We start from the raw sequence: 16,316 nt of genomic DNA on the forward strand, positions 1-16,316 counted from the left end.
AGATATTTCATAATTCACCAGCCTTCTGTATAGGCTCTCACAAGCAGAACCTTTTCAAAGGGTAAACTTATGAATCCCTTTTGCACCAGACAAGCTTAGATTCTTTAAAGTGAATGCCAACCCCCCCCAAAAAAAGAGGCCGAATGTGTAAGCAATCAATATATTGGTTCTCAAAAGGCTGTACTGTTCTGATGCTTCACTTTTTCTGCAGTCGACGCTTTGATTCGTGTTTATCGCAGAAGGTCAGATCTCATAGAAGAGCCAGGGAGGAGCAGAAGGAGAGCGGGAGCGGAGTTAAATTAAGGATAACATTGGACTGACAGTGATCGGGGCAAGATCCGCGGCTCTGCAGAGCGCCAGACGACGGCGAGATGGGGAGGGGGGAGGGGGGGCAGTAAAAAGTTTTCCGAGCCGTCGTCCCCCTTCAATTTGCATGCTTAATGATGCTGAGCAGGAGTTAATAGTGGGTGTAATGGCTTCTGACTGACCGGGCTCTGGAGTGGACCACGGGCTGGGCCACCGGAGCAGGGGTGGGGAGGGGTTAACGCACACCATACGGCTCCACACTCGCTCACTCTCTCCCTCTGCCTCTCTCTGCTGTCTTCTGTGAGATAACAGAGCTTGCCGCTGTGGCCTTGTCTTATTAAACATGTTATCATTGCCTGTAACCTTTCTCTCCAGTCCCTTCCTTTTCAAAATCGAGGAAAAGCTGCCTTTGTCTGTTTTTATTCAGGGAACTATCTGACCCACCGCGAGAGGAGAAAGAGACCTGAAAGAAATCAAATGGCAATTCCTGTCTACATTAATGTGCTCCTTTGTTCTGAGAGGGATGCCTTTGTGGGCATCAGGTACACTTTGTCCGTTTAGTCAGCCAGTGGATATACTCGATTGTCAGCAGCATGTCCTCTGTGTAGATACAGCCATCTGAACACAGATCAGCCACTCCAAATCACACAGGAAATAAAAGCAATGGAGAACTCGTTTTTTGTGTGTAGATAAGGACTAAAGGCCAAAGTTCAGAAAAAACAATCTAATAATGGAAAGATAGCTCTGTTGTCTGCAAAATGCATGCGGCAAGAACATATTTTGGCTTTCTTATGGATGAATGAACAATTATGAAGCAAATATTGTGCTGACAGTATTTCATGTACAATGAAAATCATAAAACGGGCAGTTATATTAAATATTTACAAGTTTACCAGTGTGATGTGGTTATAAAGTTACCAAACCGTTTTAATGCTCTAGTCACGTTAATACAAATACCTGGGTGTTTATTTTATAGTTTTTCTTGCAATTCCGAATTGCGAGATATAAAAGCGGAATTGTGAAATACCAAGTTAGAATTGTGAGATATAAATTCTCAAATCTGAGAGGAAAAGTCAGAATTGTTCGATGAAAAATGTCCAAAATATGAGATGGTTCGCAGTTACCTTTTTTATTCCGTGGTTGGAAAAAACTGAATTGTTGTATGAAAACTCAGAATTCTGATTCTATGAATTCTATTTTAATTCTATGATGACAATGGGCTTTTGTACATGCAGTTAATGTTAATATATTATTATTTTAAATAACGATGTTATGATATTCATTTTCCTTTATTCTTTTTTTCTTTTTAAATTAAGAAATAAAAAATAAATGAAACAAAAATCATGTTTACACTACTGCATATTAATATATATATATATATATATATATATATATATATATATATATATATATATATATATATATATATATATATATATATATATATATATATATATATATATATATATATGTATGTGTTAACTTATTATTTATTATAATTTTTTATATATTTATATATATATATATTTATATTTTGTATGTATATTTATAAATATCAATATATTGTTAATAAATAAATGTTCAATATTTTTATTAATATCATGATAATGTTAATAAAGTAGCATTACTTTTCCATAGACATCAAATTTAAGTGCTTTAATGTACACAATATTTTTTGTTAGTTTTACAAATCATTATGCGGTAAACCACAGCATAAGTATAGCATTACCATTTAGTTTAACTTGATTACATGAATTTAAAGTTAATAAAGTGCTGCAAATAATTCACTAAAACTCTAACATGAAGCAAAAAGTGAGGAATTTTTCAGTTTTTTCAAAACACTTCAGCTAAAAATATTTGAGGTAACCTCATCTAATAGCCGCCGTGTTTTGTATTCAGTTAATAGATTTCACGATTTGAATGATTCAAGAGCCTCTTTGGCAAGATGTGACTGATCATCGAACAGCTGTGAGTCACGGTGACCAGTACCCATAATCCATTGTGATACACGTTTTCCACTTTAATCATAATTGCACACATGTGCTCAAAGAGCAAATATCAGTAATGTTTACCCTGTCTGAATGGTTTTACACCTCAGCTCTCAGTGTGTGTGTGTGTTATATCCCCTACCACAGCTGTTAATGTATTTCAAACATCATTTCAGTGTTGATTTGTTTGCCATGTGCTCTGGCACGTACCCGCTCCAGGTTGGCATGGCCCTAGCGGGCCCCGGTGCCAGCGCGGATGGCATGCCAGCGGCCGTTCCTGATGGCCACAGGTGCAGTTGTGGCCAGTCACTCTCCTCCAGGTGTAACCTCACCGCTGAGTGTCAGTCTGAGACGCTTCCATCTGCCACGGATAGTCGTGTAGTTCCCAACCTCTTCTGTTTGCTTTCTTCCTCTCGATCTTTCATCTCGTTGGTTGTCACATTCATGCAGGGATGATGTCCGTTTATCCACCAGATTTAGCACATAGACAGGATATAAAGCAGTTTTACTCTTCAGTTTTCATCAGTATCTCAAATGTTTTCTTTGATAGCAATGGGTTTAACAATACAAATGCACATATTTCAAAAGGTATGTTATACAAATTGATTAGTACTATATTCGGAATGTACATAATAAAAGATTAAAATAATAATAATAATAAAAACAATAACAACAACATATTTGTCATTTTAGGAATATTTTATTTCTATATTTTGTATTTATTTATTTATACATTTAGGTTTCAATTTAGGAATATTTAATAATAATAATCTAAAGAAATATAACACAAATATAAAGTAATAGTAAGTAGTTTATTAATATTATTGATATTATTATTATTATTATTATTAAATATTCCCCATTTCAAACCTTAATGTAAAAACAAACAAACAAATAAATAAACATAAAAACACAAATATCAAGAAATAATAATAATACACAATTATTATAATTATTTTCTTTATATTTGTGTTTTAGGTTTAAATTATTTATTTATTATGCTTCTAAATATTGATATATATATATAGAGAAGTATATAAATATACTATTTATTTACTTATTTATATACTTATTAATTATGTTTGTCTTTTCGGTTTAAATTCAAAAAAGTAATTATTTATTTATCCTTTTACTTATGAATTTACCTAATATTTCAAAGAGACATGTCTTCAAAGGCTCCAGAGTTGTGAATAATTTTGTAAACAATAGTGAAATTGTCCTAAAACCTGGGCAAAAAATAAAATAAAAAATGCTGTAAATACAGTCTCATGGGTTTCACTGGTTAGAAAGCTTTTGTAAAACATATAAACACAAATGGCAGTGAAACTGATAAAAGAGCATGATTACCGCATCGTTTCATTATGATGATGCGAGTCCATACAGTACAGTATTGCATTCGCCTCTGTTATTTGCATTTGCAGAACTCTATCATTTACAAGTGCACCGCAAGCCCTTGTTGTTGTCATCTGTGGTTACAAGCATCCTGTAGGAACAGATGTAAGGGCAACAAATGCTCTGCGTCAACATGCAGAGAAAGACTAGAGCAGCATTAAAGCTCGAAGTGCTCTTAGATATAATGAATGCAGCTCCCAAATTAAAGAATTGCATGCTGTTTCTCTTGACGTTCCTCAACCCTGACCTGTGCTATTGTCATCCCATAATAACATTGTTTTTATGGCAGTGATTCATCACCCACCCAAAAGGTAATACAATACCGAGGACCTACAGGCGGCACAATTAAGTTTGTGTTTGACAGTGGGAGATGTTTGTCTCCCTCACACACTTGCATATTTAATACAAGTACCGCTCCCACGCTGACAGACGTCTTTGAAACTCTCGGCCTGCACTTGAAAGCCAAGGATGGTCTAAAATAAGATCAATGGTTGACCTTGTCATTAGCATTTATTAGATATTCAAATGATGCGTAATTGCAAATATTAGACGGATGAAACTTTTACTTTGAGAGGGCCCAGATGAGCCAGATCTCAAAACATGATATTACAATTGGTGATAATCCTTTTTTTAACAATGATAACGTTCTGTTGTCGTCAGGTTTGAATTACTATTATTGCATGTTTAATATTTTTTCTCATAAAATGCTTGATATTATGCAGGTGCACATGGAATCGAAGTCCTGCAAAGCCTTGGCTCATAATTTCTTATTCTACTTTAAGTGAGTGATCTGGCTTCATTGATTTATTCATGAAAATATTGTTTTGGTGTGCTATATAATGTGTGGTTATACAACGATAATATTATAGCCCCGTGATTAAGTCTCTGTACTCTGTAAAACTAATTTTAACTTTGTAATGATAATATTAATTTGCATTGTATGTGCTATTATCTTAATATTAGAATAATTTCTGAAAGATTATGTGACACTGAAGACTGGAGTAATAGCTGCTGATAATTCAGCTTTGGAATAAATTAAATGTTAATTAGAAAGCGGTTCTTTTATATTGTAATAATATTTCACAATATGACTCATTTACTGTATTTTTGATCAAATAAATGCAGCCTAGGTGAGCAAATAGATGTCTTTAAAACATAAAGAAACATTTTTATGTACACTATTATGATGTGTTTTAAGAGAATGTAACAAGAATTTTTAACCTGGCTGGCAATGTTCAGATTTCTGTTCTGGAAATGTATAGAGATTGCTGTAAAATGGGTAAAAGATGAGACGTCCATTTGGTGTCAGTTCATATTCACAAAAGGGAATTTATATTCAAAGAATGCATATTTAATGCAAGTGTCTAGTTTAGTGTTTCAAATAACTTTTGTGAAAATGAAATGTCAAAATATGGTTCCATACTCATTTAGTGTAATATATATATATATATATATATATATATATATATATATATATATATATATATATATATATATATGTACAAATGAAATGAAAAACAAACTTAAATGAAAAAGTGCTCATCATTTTTTTTTCCTTTTTTTAAATATATAAATAAGTAAATAATTAAAAACGTGCAGGCAAATGGGTAAAGTGATTTGAAGGATGGGGCAAGATTGGCAGACTACATCAAATTTCTTGTTCCTGTGCATCAAAATTTGGTACATAAAGTATTTGTTTTTTTTATTATTTATCTTCTGTAAATCATGGTAAAAATGTATGATAGTCATTCTTTTTTGCTGAGAAAAAATAAACAGAACACATTCTAATGTAATGAATCGCTTCGATACTTGAAAACCTTTCCATCCTTGATCTATATTTAATAAGATAATGCCTCATTTGAATATTTAAACCTAACAATTCAGATCGATTTGCTAAAATTTGTACCCTACTGACCTGCGATGCTTTGTCTTAAGACCAGTTTAAAATATTTAGAGAAAAAAATATCAATAGACAGGAAATGACCCCAATCTCTGCAATTTCCTTCTCTCTCTTTCTTTCTCTTTTAAATCTTTGCTCTATAAGAGTATAAATGACTGGTTCTTCCTGCTGAGAACAGGAAGTGGCTGCCTCTTGGACAGACTCCCTCTTGTTTTGGTGCAGCTGTACTCAGCGATCGCATCCCTGCCAGTCTGTCCGCGTGTCTCCTGTCCAACTGTCCCCGCGGTCCCTCGCTGGGTCCGTGTCCAGACGCATGTGAGCGTGCGTCTGGCCGCATGGCGCGGCATGGCGTTGTGTCCTGTGGCCCTGTGCTCCCGTCATGTGAAGATGAATGGAGCTCTGTCACTTGGGCCGCTCTTCAGAGGCCCGCGCTCTGCGTGAGGAAAGTGCCAGTCATTAACGGCGGAGGCAGGATGAAAAATGAGTTCATTTATGGCCAAGTCCTGCGAGAAGGGTAATGTCGGCCTTGTCCGCTCCTTATCCACCCCCCCCCCCCACTTCTCCATTTCTGTTTCTATCTCTCTTTTTCTCTCACTCACTGTCTCTCGGTCTCTTTCACATTCTCTCTGTTTTACTCTCCAACTGGGCACCGGAGGGAGGGAGAATTACTCAGCAGATTTTTGAAAGAGTGGCAGGGAAGTGGCCTGCGGTAAGCGAGACAAGGAGAGACGGGGAGGGTGACAGGATAAGACAGGGTGTTAATCAGACAGGGTTTTGCCAGATGAAATCTTATCCTTTGCCTTTACAGCAGCAGTGCATGACATGGGCTGTCTACTTCACACCTTAGTCATTATGGCCCAAAGCCACTGTAACAAGGTTCAACACAGTCTCAGTAGGAAGGAAGAAGGCAGGGGTCGGCTTGTTGCTGGGACACTCGTTTATTCAGTAATACAAAATAAGAAAAACACGATGCCCTCTGGGCGTAGACAGCAAACGATTGCTTAAACACGGTCAATAACTTCAATAACTTTAAAGCACTGTTGTAGCTTCCCTAGTGCAGCACGAGGTCCCAGCGTGTCTCTCTCTCCTTCTCTCTGCGGTGACTCGGCTTATATCCGGTCTCTCCACGCCAATTACTGCAATCAAACACACGTGTTCGTTAATTGCATTTGACCTACTTACGCCTCGCTCTGCTCCCTCCGTCTCTCTCCCGTTGCGGATTCCGCTAAACCACGCCCCCCTCGCCACATACCCCCACCGCCCGACTCAGGCCGGGGAGCCGTCCGGCCTGCAGCCTCCCCCCCCCCCCTCCTGGAGAGGAAGTCAGCCACAGCCATCTGTACACCCGGCCTGTGGATCACCTGAAATTTAAATGGCTGTAAAGCTAGATACCACCGGGTGATCCGCGCGTTGGTATCTTTCATGCGGTGGAGCCACTGCAGAGGAGCGTGGTCCGAACAGAGGGTGAACTCCCGCCCCAGGAGGTAATAACGGAGGGTAAGAACAGCCCACCTGATCGCTAGACATTCTTTTTCTATGGTGCTGTACATCGTCTCTCTCTTAGAGAGCTTCCGACTGATGTACAGCACCGGCCGTTCTTCCCCCTCCACCTCCTGGGACAGGACTGCGCCCAACCCTCTGTTCGACGCGTCTGTCTGCAAGATAAAGGGGAGAGAAAAGTTAGGTGCATTCAGGAGCGGTCCGCCACACAGGGCAGCTTTTAACTGGGTGAAAGCCTGCTGGCACTGCTCCGTCCACTGGACCGTATCTGGTGCCTCCTTTTTAGTTAAATCAGTCAGCGGGCTAGCAGTATCCGAAAAATTAGGTACAAACCTTCTATAATACCCTGCCAGCCCCAGGAACTGTCTAACCTCCTTTTTGGTCTTAGGCCTTGGACAAGTTGCAACTGCTGCCGTCTTATCAATTTGGGGACGCACCTGTCCATGACCCAAGTGGAAACCCAGATATCTTACTTCCACCCGCCCAATTGCACACTTCCTCGGATTAGCCGTGAGCCCAGCCCTCCTCAGCGTCTTCAGGACCGCTCGCAAATGCTGCATATGTCGCTGCCAATCCCCACTGTAGATGATGATGTCATCCAGGTAGGCGGCGGCATATGCAGCATGCGGACGGAGAATTTTGTCCATGAGACGCTGAAACGTGGCTGGAGCCCCGAATAGCCCGAACGGAAGAGTGACAAATTGGTGTAACCCGAACGGCGTGGTGAAAGCTGTTTTTTCTTTGGTCATGGGAGACAAGGGGATCTGCCAATAACCTTTAGTTAAATCCAGCGTCGAATAAAAGCGAGCCGAGCCTAGCCGATCAAGCAATTCGTCCACCCGGGGCATTGGATATGCGTCAAATTTTGACACAGCATTCACCTTTCTATAATCCACACAGAACCGCACGGAGCCGTCTGTTTTAGGTACTAAGACGATCGGGCTCGCCCAGTCACTGTTGGATTCTTCTATTACTCCCATCTCTAGCATTGCCTCTAACTCCCCCTGAACCACCTTTTTTTTATGTTCAGGTAATCTATACGGCCGGCTGCGAACTACCACGCCCGGCTCGGTCTCAACATGGTGCTGAATGAGATTCGTTCGACCAGGCAGGGGCGAGAACACATCAGCAAAGGCTGCTTGAATGGACTTGATATCAGTGAGCTGCGATGGTGAGAGGTGGTCTCCTCCAGGGGCCAGAGCGAGAGATTGGGATTTTGAACTCGCTTCTGGACCGAGATCCTCCTCCCCACTCACTACCGTCGCCAGCAACACTGATTCCGCCTCAGACCATTTTTTTAATAGGTTGAGGTGGTATATTTGATGTGCCCCGCCCCTATCCGTTCGAGCTACCTCATAGTTAAGATCCCCAACCCGCCGTGTGACCTCAAAGGGTCCTTGCCACTTCGCGAGTAACTTTGAACTAGAGGTAGGGAGTAATACAAGCACTTTATCCCCCGGTGCAAATTGACGTAGCCTAGCCCCCCTGTTGTACAACCGACTCTGTTTGTCTTGAGCCTGCAACAAATTCTCCATGGATAGCCGCCCCAACGTGTGGAGTTTTGTTCTCAGGTCCATGACATATTGAATTTCGTTTTTGCTAGCAGAAGGTCCGTCCTCCCAAGTTTCTTTAAGGACGTCAAGGACCCCGCGGGGCTGGCGCCCATAAAGAAGCTCGAAGGGGGAAAACCCCGTGGAGGCTTGCGGGACCTCCCGTACAGCGAACAAGAGGGGTTCTAGCCACCTATCCCAATTTTTGGCGTCTTCCTGAACGAACTTACGAATCATGGATTTTAATGTGCGATTAAATCGCTCGACCAGCCCGTCTGTTTGTGGGTGATAGACGCTTGTTCGAATCGATCTAATGCCCAATAATTCATAAAGCTCGCGAATAGTACGTGACATAAACGCCGTGCCTTGATCGGTGAGGATCTCCTTTGGGATCCCCACCCGGGAGATTAATTGAAACAGTGCACTCGCCACACTCTTCGCGGAGATAGAGCGGAGAGGCACTGCCTCAGGATATCGCGTTGCATAGTCCACCAGAACTAATGCAAAGCGGTGTCCTCGTGCTGACCGCTCTAATGGCCCGATGAGGTCCATGCCAATTCGTTCGAAGGGGACCTGCATTAATGGAAGGGGGCACAATGGTGCTTTTGGGGTGGCCGGTGGATTCACCAGCTGACATTCACGACAAGCCGCGCACCATCTGCGCACATTCTCGTGAATGCCCGGCCAGAAGAAGCGGGCCATGAGACGGTTTAGTGTAGCCGCTTGCCCTAAATGCCCGGCCATTGGATTACAATGAGCCGCCTGGAAAAGCATTTCCCGGCGGCTTTTAGGTATCAACAACTGGGTTGTATCTTGCTTTGTCTGGGCGTCTTGGGTCACCCGATACAACCTATCTTTTAAAATTGAAAAGTAAGGATAAGAGAGCGGTTGGTCAGGGAGGAGAAGCTGTCCGTCGATCGAGCGAACCTGGTCAAAAGCATTTTTTAGCGTCTCATCGCGGGACTGTTCCAGGGGAAAATCATCGCGCTCCGGGAGGATGTTCCGCTCGGGAGCACTCGGTTCCCCTGCAACAGGTTCCGGTGGTTCCGGTTCAGCCTCTCCCACCTGCGCAACCGCTACTCCATCCCTCCCTTGTTTCCCCCAAGAGCCATCCGAACATAAATACCCCAATAATTCATTAAACGCGGGCCAATTCGTACCCAAAATTATCGGATGCCTGAGGTGCGGGTTAACGGCCACCTCTACTCTATGTTTTTCTCCCCTAAATTTAATATCCACAGGCAAAATAGGGTAATTCACCACTTCCCCGTGTACACACCGAACCCTAACCATGCGGCTATTATCCAATGCCTTCGGATGAATCAGGCTTTGATGGATGGAGGATTGGTTACATCCCGAATCCACCAAAGCCTGATATGTACCCCCCCTGATACTCACTGGTATTTGGTATAAGCCAGCCTGATCGAGGGCAGCCTTTGGCGCGTCGGGGACCCGGATCAACGTCCCCACTTCCATCACCGGACACCTATCGATAAAATGCCCTGGGTCCCCGCAACGCCAACAGGCCGGCCCAGACTTTACCGCCACCCTGGCGGCAGGAAGTAGGTCAAGCGATTGGCGAGGAGAGAGCGGAGAGGCCGGGGCCTGGGGAACGGATCCCATGGGCGAGGTCCCACCCCTGGGAGGAGCCCTGGGACCTGCTGGTGACTCAGCCCCGTAATTCGTCCTCCACCTCGGGGCTAGCTTCGACGGAAGCCCCCCACGGGACCTGGGGAGAGGGACAGATTTAGGGAGAGAGAGGGGAGGGGAGGAGAGAGAGGAAGAGAGAGAAGCAGATGGTAAGGGGTCGCCGACCCCTGGACACGCCACCATTTGGTCTTCCGCCAGCTGGATGGCCTGGTTCAGCGACGTCGGGCGGTGGCACTGGACCCACTGCGCTGTCTTCCTTGGCAGCTTGGCCACGAACTGCTCCAGTACCACACGATCGATCACGTCCTCGACGTCGCTACTGTCGGCCATCAACCACTTGCGGCAGGAATCCCGGAGCTGCTGTGCCATCACGAAGGGCCGGCCAGACTCTTCCAGGGTTAGAGTCCTGAACCTCTGGCGATGTTGCTCCGGAGTCCGACCGACCCGCTGGAGGATGGCACGCTTGAGGTCCTGGTAGGCCAGGAGGTTTTGGACTGGCAGTTGGTGAGCGGCCACCTGCGCTTCCCCGGACAGCAGGGGAATGAGCCGCAGGGGCCAGTCCGCAGGGGGCCACCCTCGAGCCTCTGCCGATTTTTCAAACAGGTCCAGGAAGGCCTCCGGGTCATCCTGAGGCCCCATCTTGTTGAGCGGCAGAGGAGATGTCTGGTCTTTAAACGAAGGGGTGGCCCGGGCCTCCCGGTCTACCCAGCTCCGGAATAGCTCGCGGTCTTCATGCTGGGCCCGGAGGAGCGCCTCGAAGCGTTTGTCCTGCTCCTCCTTGATCGCCAGCATGTGTTGATGTTGTTCCTGATGAAGACCGGCGAGCGACTGGATGATGTCCGCAAATGGCGTACCTGACGGAGATTGCATGGCGGCGATGCTCTTCTTCCTTCCCGGGTTTTCGGCACCACTGTAACAAGGTTCAACACAGTCTCAGTAGGAAGGAAGAAGGCAGGGGTCGGCTTGTTGCTGGGACACTCGTTTATTCAGTAATACAAAATAAGAAAAACACGATGCCCTCTGGGCGTAGACAGCAAACGATTGCTTAAACACGGTCAATAACTTCAATAACTTTAAAGCACTGTTGTAGCTTCCCTAGTGCAGCACGAGGTCCCAGCGTGTCTCTCTCTCCTTCTCTCTGCGGTGACTCGGCTTATATCCGGTCTCTCCACGCCAATTACTGCAATCAAACACACGTGTTCGTTAATTGCATTTGACCTACTTACGCCTCGCTCTGCTCCCTCCGTCTCTCTCCCGTTGCGGATTCCGCTAAACCACGCCCCCCTCGCCACAGCCACCTTTACAATCCACCCACACTAAGTGTCATGAGCACGACACGTCTTGTAAATCATCAGTGGTCCACAGGTGCCACTCTACTTTAATATAAATATATTTATATTATTTAGTTTAGTTTGGTTTGGTTTATTTTATTTTAATTATGTTTTCAGGTTTTTTTTTGTCTCTCAAAATATAAATACTGCACTTTTAAAGGTCCCGTCTAGATTTAATTTAAAAGTAAATTAGCTGTTTTTGATGGCTTTTCTCCATCACCAACAAAGAACAGAATGATACAATAGCTTTTTACAAAAAGGGTACAAAATAGGGTCTGAAACCCTTGAAATTCTTTTGCATATAACACAAAAATATATTAAAAAAGAAACGCTTGTTTTATTTTTAATTGTTACTATTTTGTAATGTTTCAGTGTAATATTGCTATATATTTCTAATTTATGTACTAAGCCAGATGCGGACATGGGTTAGTCTGACAGCAACTACAGGAAAATTAATATTAATCAATAAATGGTACGATGTGTATGCTATGTTAAAGTGTATGGTAAGTCCTTAAAGTGAGAGTTCACCTAAAAATAAAAATTCGGCCATATACTCACCCTTATATTGTTCTAAAAGAGATGTCTTTAAAATGTAAAGACACATTTTTAATGTACACTATTTTGACTTATTGACCAATGAAATTCAATGGGAACCAAATTGCTTGGCTTTTTTGGGGGGTGGACTATCCCTTTAAGATTGTACTACAAATTAAGTAGAGTGAATATTGTTATATGAGTGGTGGATGTTTTAATTTGATGTAGATGTAGATATTTTGCATGAAAATTTGACAACTACTGCACTTACACATTTAATTCCTTTTGAATTAATGACAATAGCATTATACATAACAAAGATAACTTTATTGACGCCACAGGAATTAAATGAACCTTTGATTTGCTTGTAGTTGATATTTCATACTTTGTGAGCCCTGATGATAATTAAATTCCATCATGCAAAGAATGCAAATGATTGTTTTTGTTAAAGGTGAACCAAGTAATTTTTTGTTCATGTTTGGTTGCCTTTTTTTGTGCAGTCAAGAGGGGAATCACCAAGATAAAGTGAGAAGAATTGAGCTGGTCATGTGATCTGAACATGGTGGCCACCTGAGAGGAGGACCACCTTTATGAAGAGAACTGCTTTGTAGGACATAGTGTACTTCACTTTACACATATTTTCTAAAAGTATTTTTTTTTTTTTCATTTTAAAAGTCTCATGTAGGTTTAAAAGAAAATTAGCTTTAAAAATGCTTTTCACATCACTGTTAAAACACAGAGCGATACATGGATTTCTACGAAAACAGGGTACAAACTAGAACATGAAAATGATAGAGCTTAAAAATGAAATATATTCTTATTATGTAATATATCAAATAAGTCTTACAACAACGACCACAACTAATAACCGTCTTATATCAAACTAAATAAATGCGTTAACTTGTGTTAAGCTAATACGATAACTTTGCCATCTTTTGTCAGTCTTGTCATAATCACAGCTCAGGCTTGATTTGTGCAAATGTTGGTGTTTCCATCAATACGAGCTGTCAATTGAGTCAGAACTGATGTTTTGCTATATTACTTGACGCTGAGTCAAGGGCTGTCCCCCTTGTCCCGTAATCACCCAATCAAAAATATTTACGATCCATCATGGTTCTGTTTTATTAGATTGTGGTTTGCGATTTCACCTCGCCATAAGGTCTCCTTGATAGTGAGAAAAAAACGCTGAAAGATATAGAAAACTGTAGCTTCAGTGTGTGGCAGGCCGTTTTGCCATTGTTGTACTGTATGTCATGTGTCATTTGATCTTTATATGTTTTCCATTTGTCATTTTTTGTAAACATATCCTTAGTACAAGTACAATAACACCTTATAAGGGGCTGTTCACTCAGAAAGCATTATTCAATTTCAGTTGTATTCTATGTAAGTGCACTAGACAGATTTGTTTTGCTCACATTTTTTGTTAGCATCTCACACAAGGGATCATTCACACGCAGTGCATTTTTTCTTTGGAAAGTGCGAGACATAGTCAGTGAAATTGGGAAAAATGTGTTTTTTTTAAAAGTTGAACTACTTTTCACTTGAGCACCGCATTTTGCTGAAGAGTATGAGTAAAATGGTGAAACATATCCCTAAACATACAGTATATATTATATATACATTATATATATTTTTTTTATTTTAAATTGAGGACAGCATTTTTGGAATGTTGTGTCGTGCAAGATCCCATAGAAGATGTAAATACAATGGTCAAACACATTAATTTAGCTTGTTTACACATAGAAAAACAATGGAAAAGCATAGTGGAATGGAAAAACGCATTTAGTGAACAGAACATAAAAAAAAATTCGGTGCCAACTTAAACATACCATAGTTCAACTTTCTACAATTGCTACCTTTGTCCTATTCCACTGCCTACATCTCACGTTTTTTCAAAACAAAAATGCGTTCTGTGTGAACGGCCCCTTAGACTCTACTGTATATGGCAGCATTTTTATCCCAAACTGTTGTCAGATCAGGCTACAATGCACATCAATTTGGTTAAAGTAAGTAAGACTGATGACCGATTTCTTTGTAAAAATGCATGGTTTGTGAATGGTGTGTGTGAGAGAGAGTAGTGGAGTGAAGACTTTGATAATCCACTGCAATAATAAGACACCTTTTAAAAGGTAGTGAAGTAAAGACAGAATGAAGGTGTGTTGGGCTTTGTGCGTGCTGGTGTTCCTGTGTAATTTAATTTTATACATCATAAACGCCAGTGAGCGCTGTAGTCAGGCGTGTTCTACCACTGTGGCGGAAGCTATAAATTAAAGAAGAACGTTTTCTCTCCTCTGAACCCTTTTTTCTCTCTTATTCACTTCACTTAGGTGGAGAGGAAGTGGAAAAAATGAGAGAGTACAATGAAAACTTATTAATGCAGGAGAACGATGGTGCTTAGTTTTCAAAATAAATGGGGAATGGAGAGGATGAGGGAGATAGGAGATCTGTTGTAAAAACTTGGCTTTCCAAATACAGCCTCTGTGACTCTCGTCATAATATATTCATGAATCCTGACTGCATTTAATTTTATGATTCTCTTTCATATAGTGTGACTCCTCTCATTTAAAGTCTCTTTGTAGAGTGATCCAGTTTCCGAATGAATCATACCCACATACTGCAGCATCTCAACTAGCTATTCCCGAGACAGAAGGGAAAATAAAAAAAGGTAAGGGCGAGTGGGGTAAGATGTGTCACCCCCCTGAATCCAGCAAACTGTGCAGAAATTGTCATGTCACCATGTATTTCCATCATTTACAGTTGCCTGTGATTAAGTGAAGGGATAAGCATTTTTTTAAAAAGAGTTTTTGCATGTCAGAGTCAATTTTCAACATGGCAGGTAAAATTAATTTTATGCCAAAGCAAATTTTCCAGGCCTAAAAATATAAATCAAATGGTTGAATTGGCAATGTAAAACCATGCAAACTAACTGTGATTTATCATGAGGAAGCAATTTCTCAAAAAGATTTTGGAGAAAGCTGTGCAATGATCTTAACTTATAGTGAGTTTATTTAAAAATGTTGAATATAATTTCACTTTATTTAGATATTACGATTTATTCTGATTATTACTTTCTTCTTGTGTTGTTGCCTCAAACACTTGATCACAACACTATAACTATGATTATAGTTTATTTAGATTTGGATTTGCATTAATTTCCTCTTAATAAATAATTTATTTATTTATTTGATACTTAATCTGTTAATTTCAACAAGTTTGATCCATTAGGGCAGATTTACGAACCAGATGCACCTTTAGTCGGTTTTTCATTGTATCCACTGATTGTACAGTGATACACACTTTGCACATTGTTAGTGTCATATTTGTAATATATATTGAATTTTATATTTGAGTTGTTGATAAACTTCTCATCCCAAAAAATGTTGAGGTACTGTCTCCTTTGCCTCCTCTGAGAAATCAACACTGCACTTTTATAAACTGCCGGTTAGAAACCGGCATTTAAATGCATTTCCATTTTTAATTAATAATCGTGGTAGTGAGAAGCACATCTCTCTGCTTAATGACCGAGCGCAGGGGAATCCTCTGTGCTATTTCCAATTTCTGCCATCTACCGGATGTCCACATTAAACGTTAATGGGATGTCAACCATTGATTATAGTGTAAATAACCTACATTACAATACAGAGGCCTTTGATTTTCTTTTACCTCTCATTACGCCTCTTTTCTAGCTGGCTTTTATGGGGCCATTTCATTTTCCTCATCTGCTTTGTTTCTTTCCCCCCCTCTCTCTAAGGTCTTTTGCTCGGCCTGATAATGCTTCAACCTGTAGAAATATTTTACGTTTTGGATTTTGTATCTTTGAAGATTTCGCTATCCTGCTGTGCTGTGTATTGACAATCTCTCACAGTTTTTGTCCTCTCACCTCAGATTAAAAGAATATGCCGGGCTCTTTTAAACTTCATGTCTCTGGATGTCATCCAAGTCCCTCTGTCAATTACCACAGACACTTATTTAAACTCTTCCCTCAGTGAGTATATACAAATGTGCTACGGTGAGTACACTTATAATGGAAGCTCAGCATGCAAGTGTGAGTTTGTAAAATATGCACGCTATTTCATATGGAAGCCCCTTCATGCCCAGAGTAAAAAAAAAAAAAAGTAACTGTAATATAAAATTTAAAATGAAAATAAAACGGCACTCTATGAGA

At 41.1% G+C, this 16,316-nt stretch overlaps 1 protein-coding gene across 1 annotated transcript; it reads right to left on the reverse strand.

Annotated features, from left to right (window-relative positions):
• Nucleotides 1–6,936: 6,936 nt before the first annotated feature.
• LOC113072904 (uncharacterized) lies at nucleotides 6,937–11,207 on the reverse strand (the record flags this gene model as incomplete). Its single annotated transcript, XM_026245797.1, has 2 exons — nucleotides 10,035–11,207; nucleotides 6,937–7,241 (listed from the first exon to the last, which is right to left on the reverse strand). Coding segments are annotated over exons 1-2 (1,427 nt in total), but the record flags the coding sequence as incomplete, so codon positions are not given.
• Between the last annotated feature and the right edge of the window lie 5,109 nt (nucleotides 11,208–16,316).

The sequence above is a fragment of the Carassius auratus genome, unplaced genomic scaffold (assembly GCF_003368295.1).
Source record: "Carassius auratus strain Wakin unplaced genomic scaffold, ASM336829v1 scaf_tig00010942, whole genome shotgun sequence".
In the NCBI taxonomy this organism is placed as follows: Eukaryota; Metazoa; Chordata; class Actinopteri; order Cypriniformes; family Cyprinidae; genus Carassius; species Carassius auratus.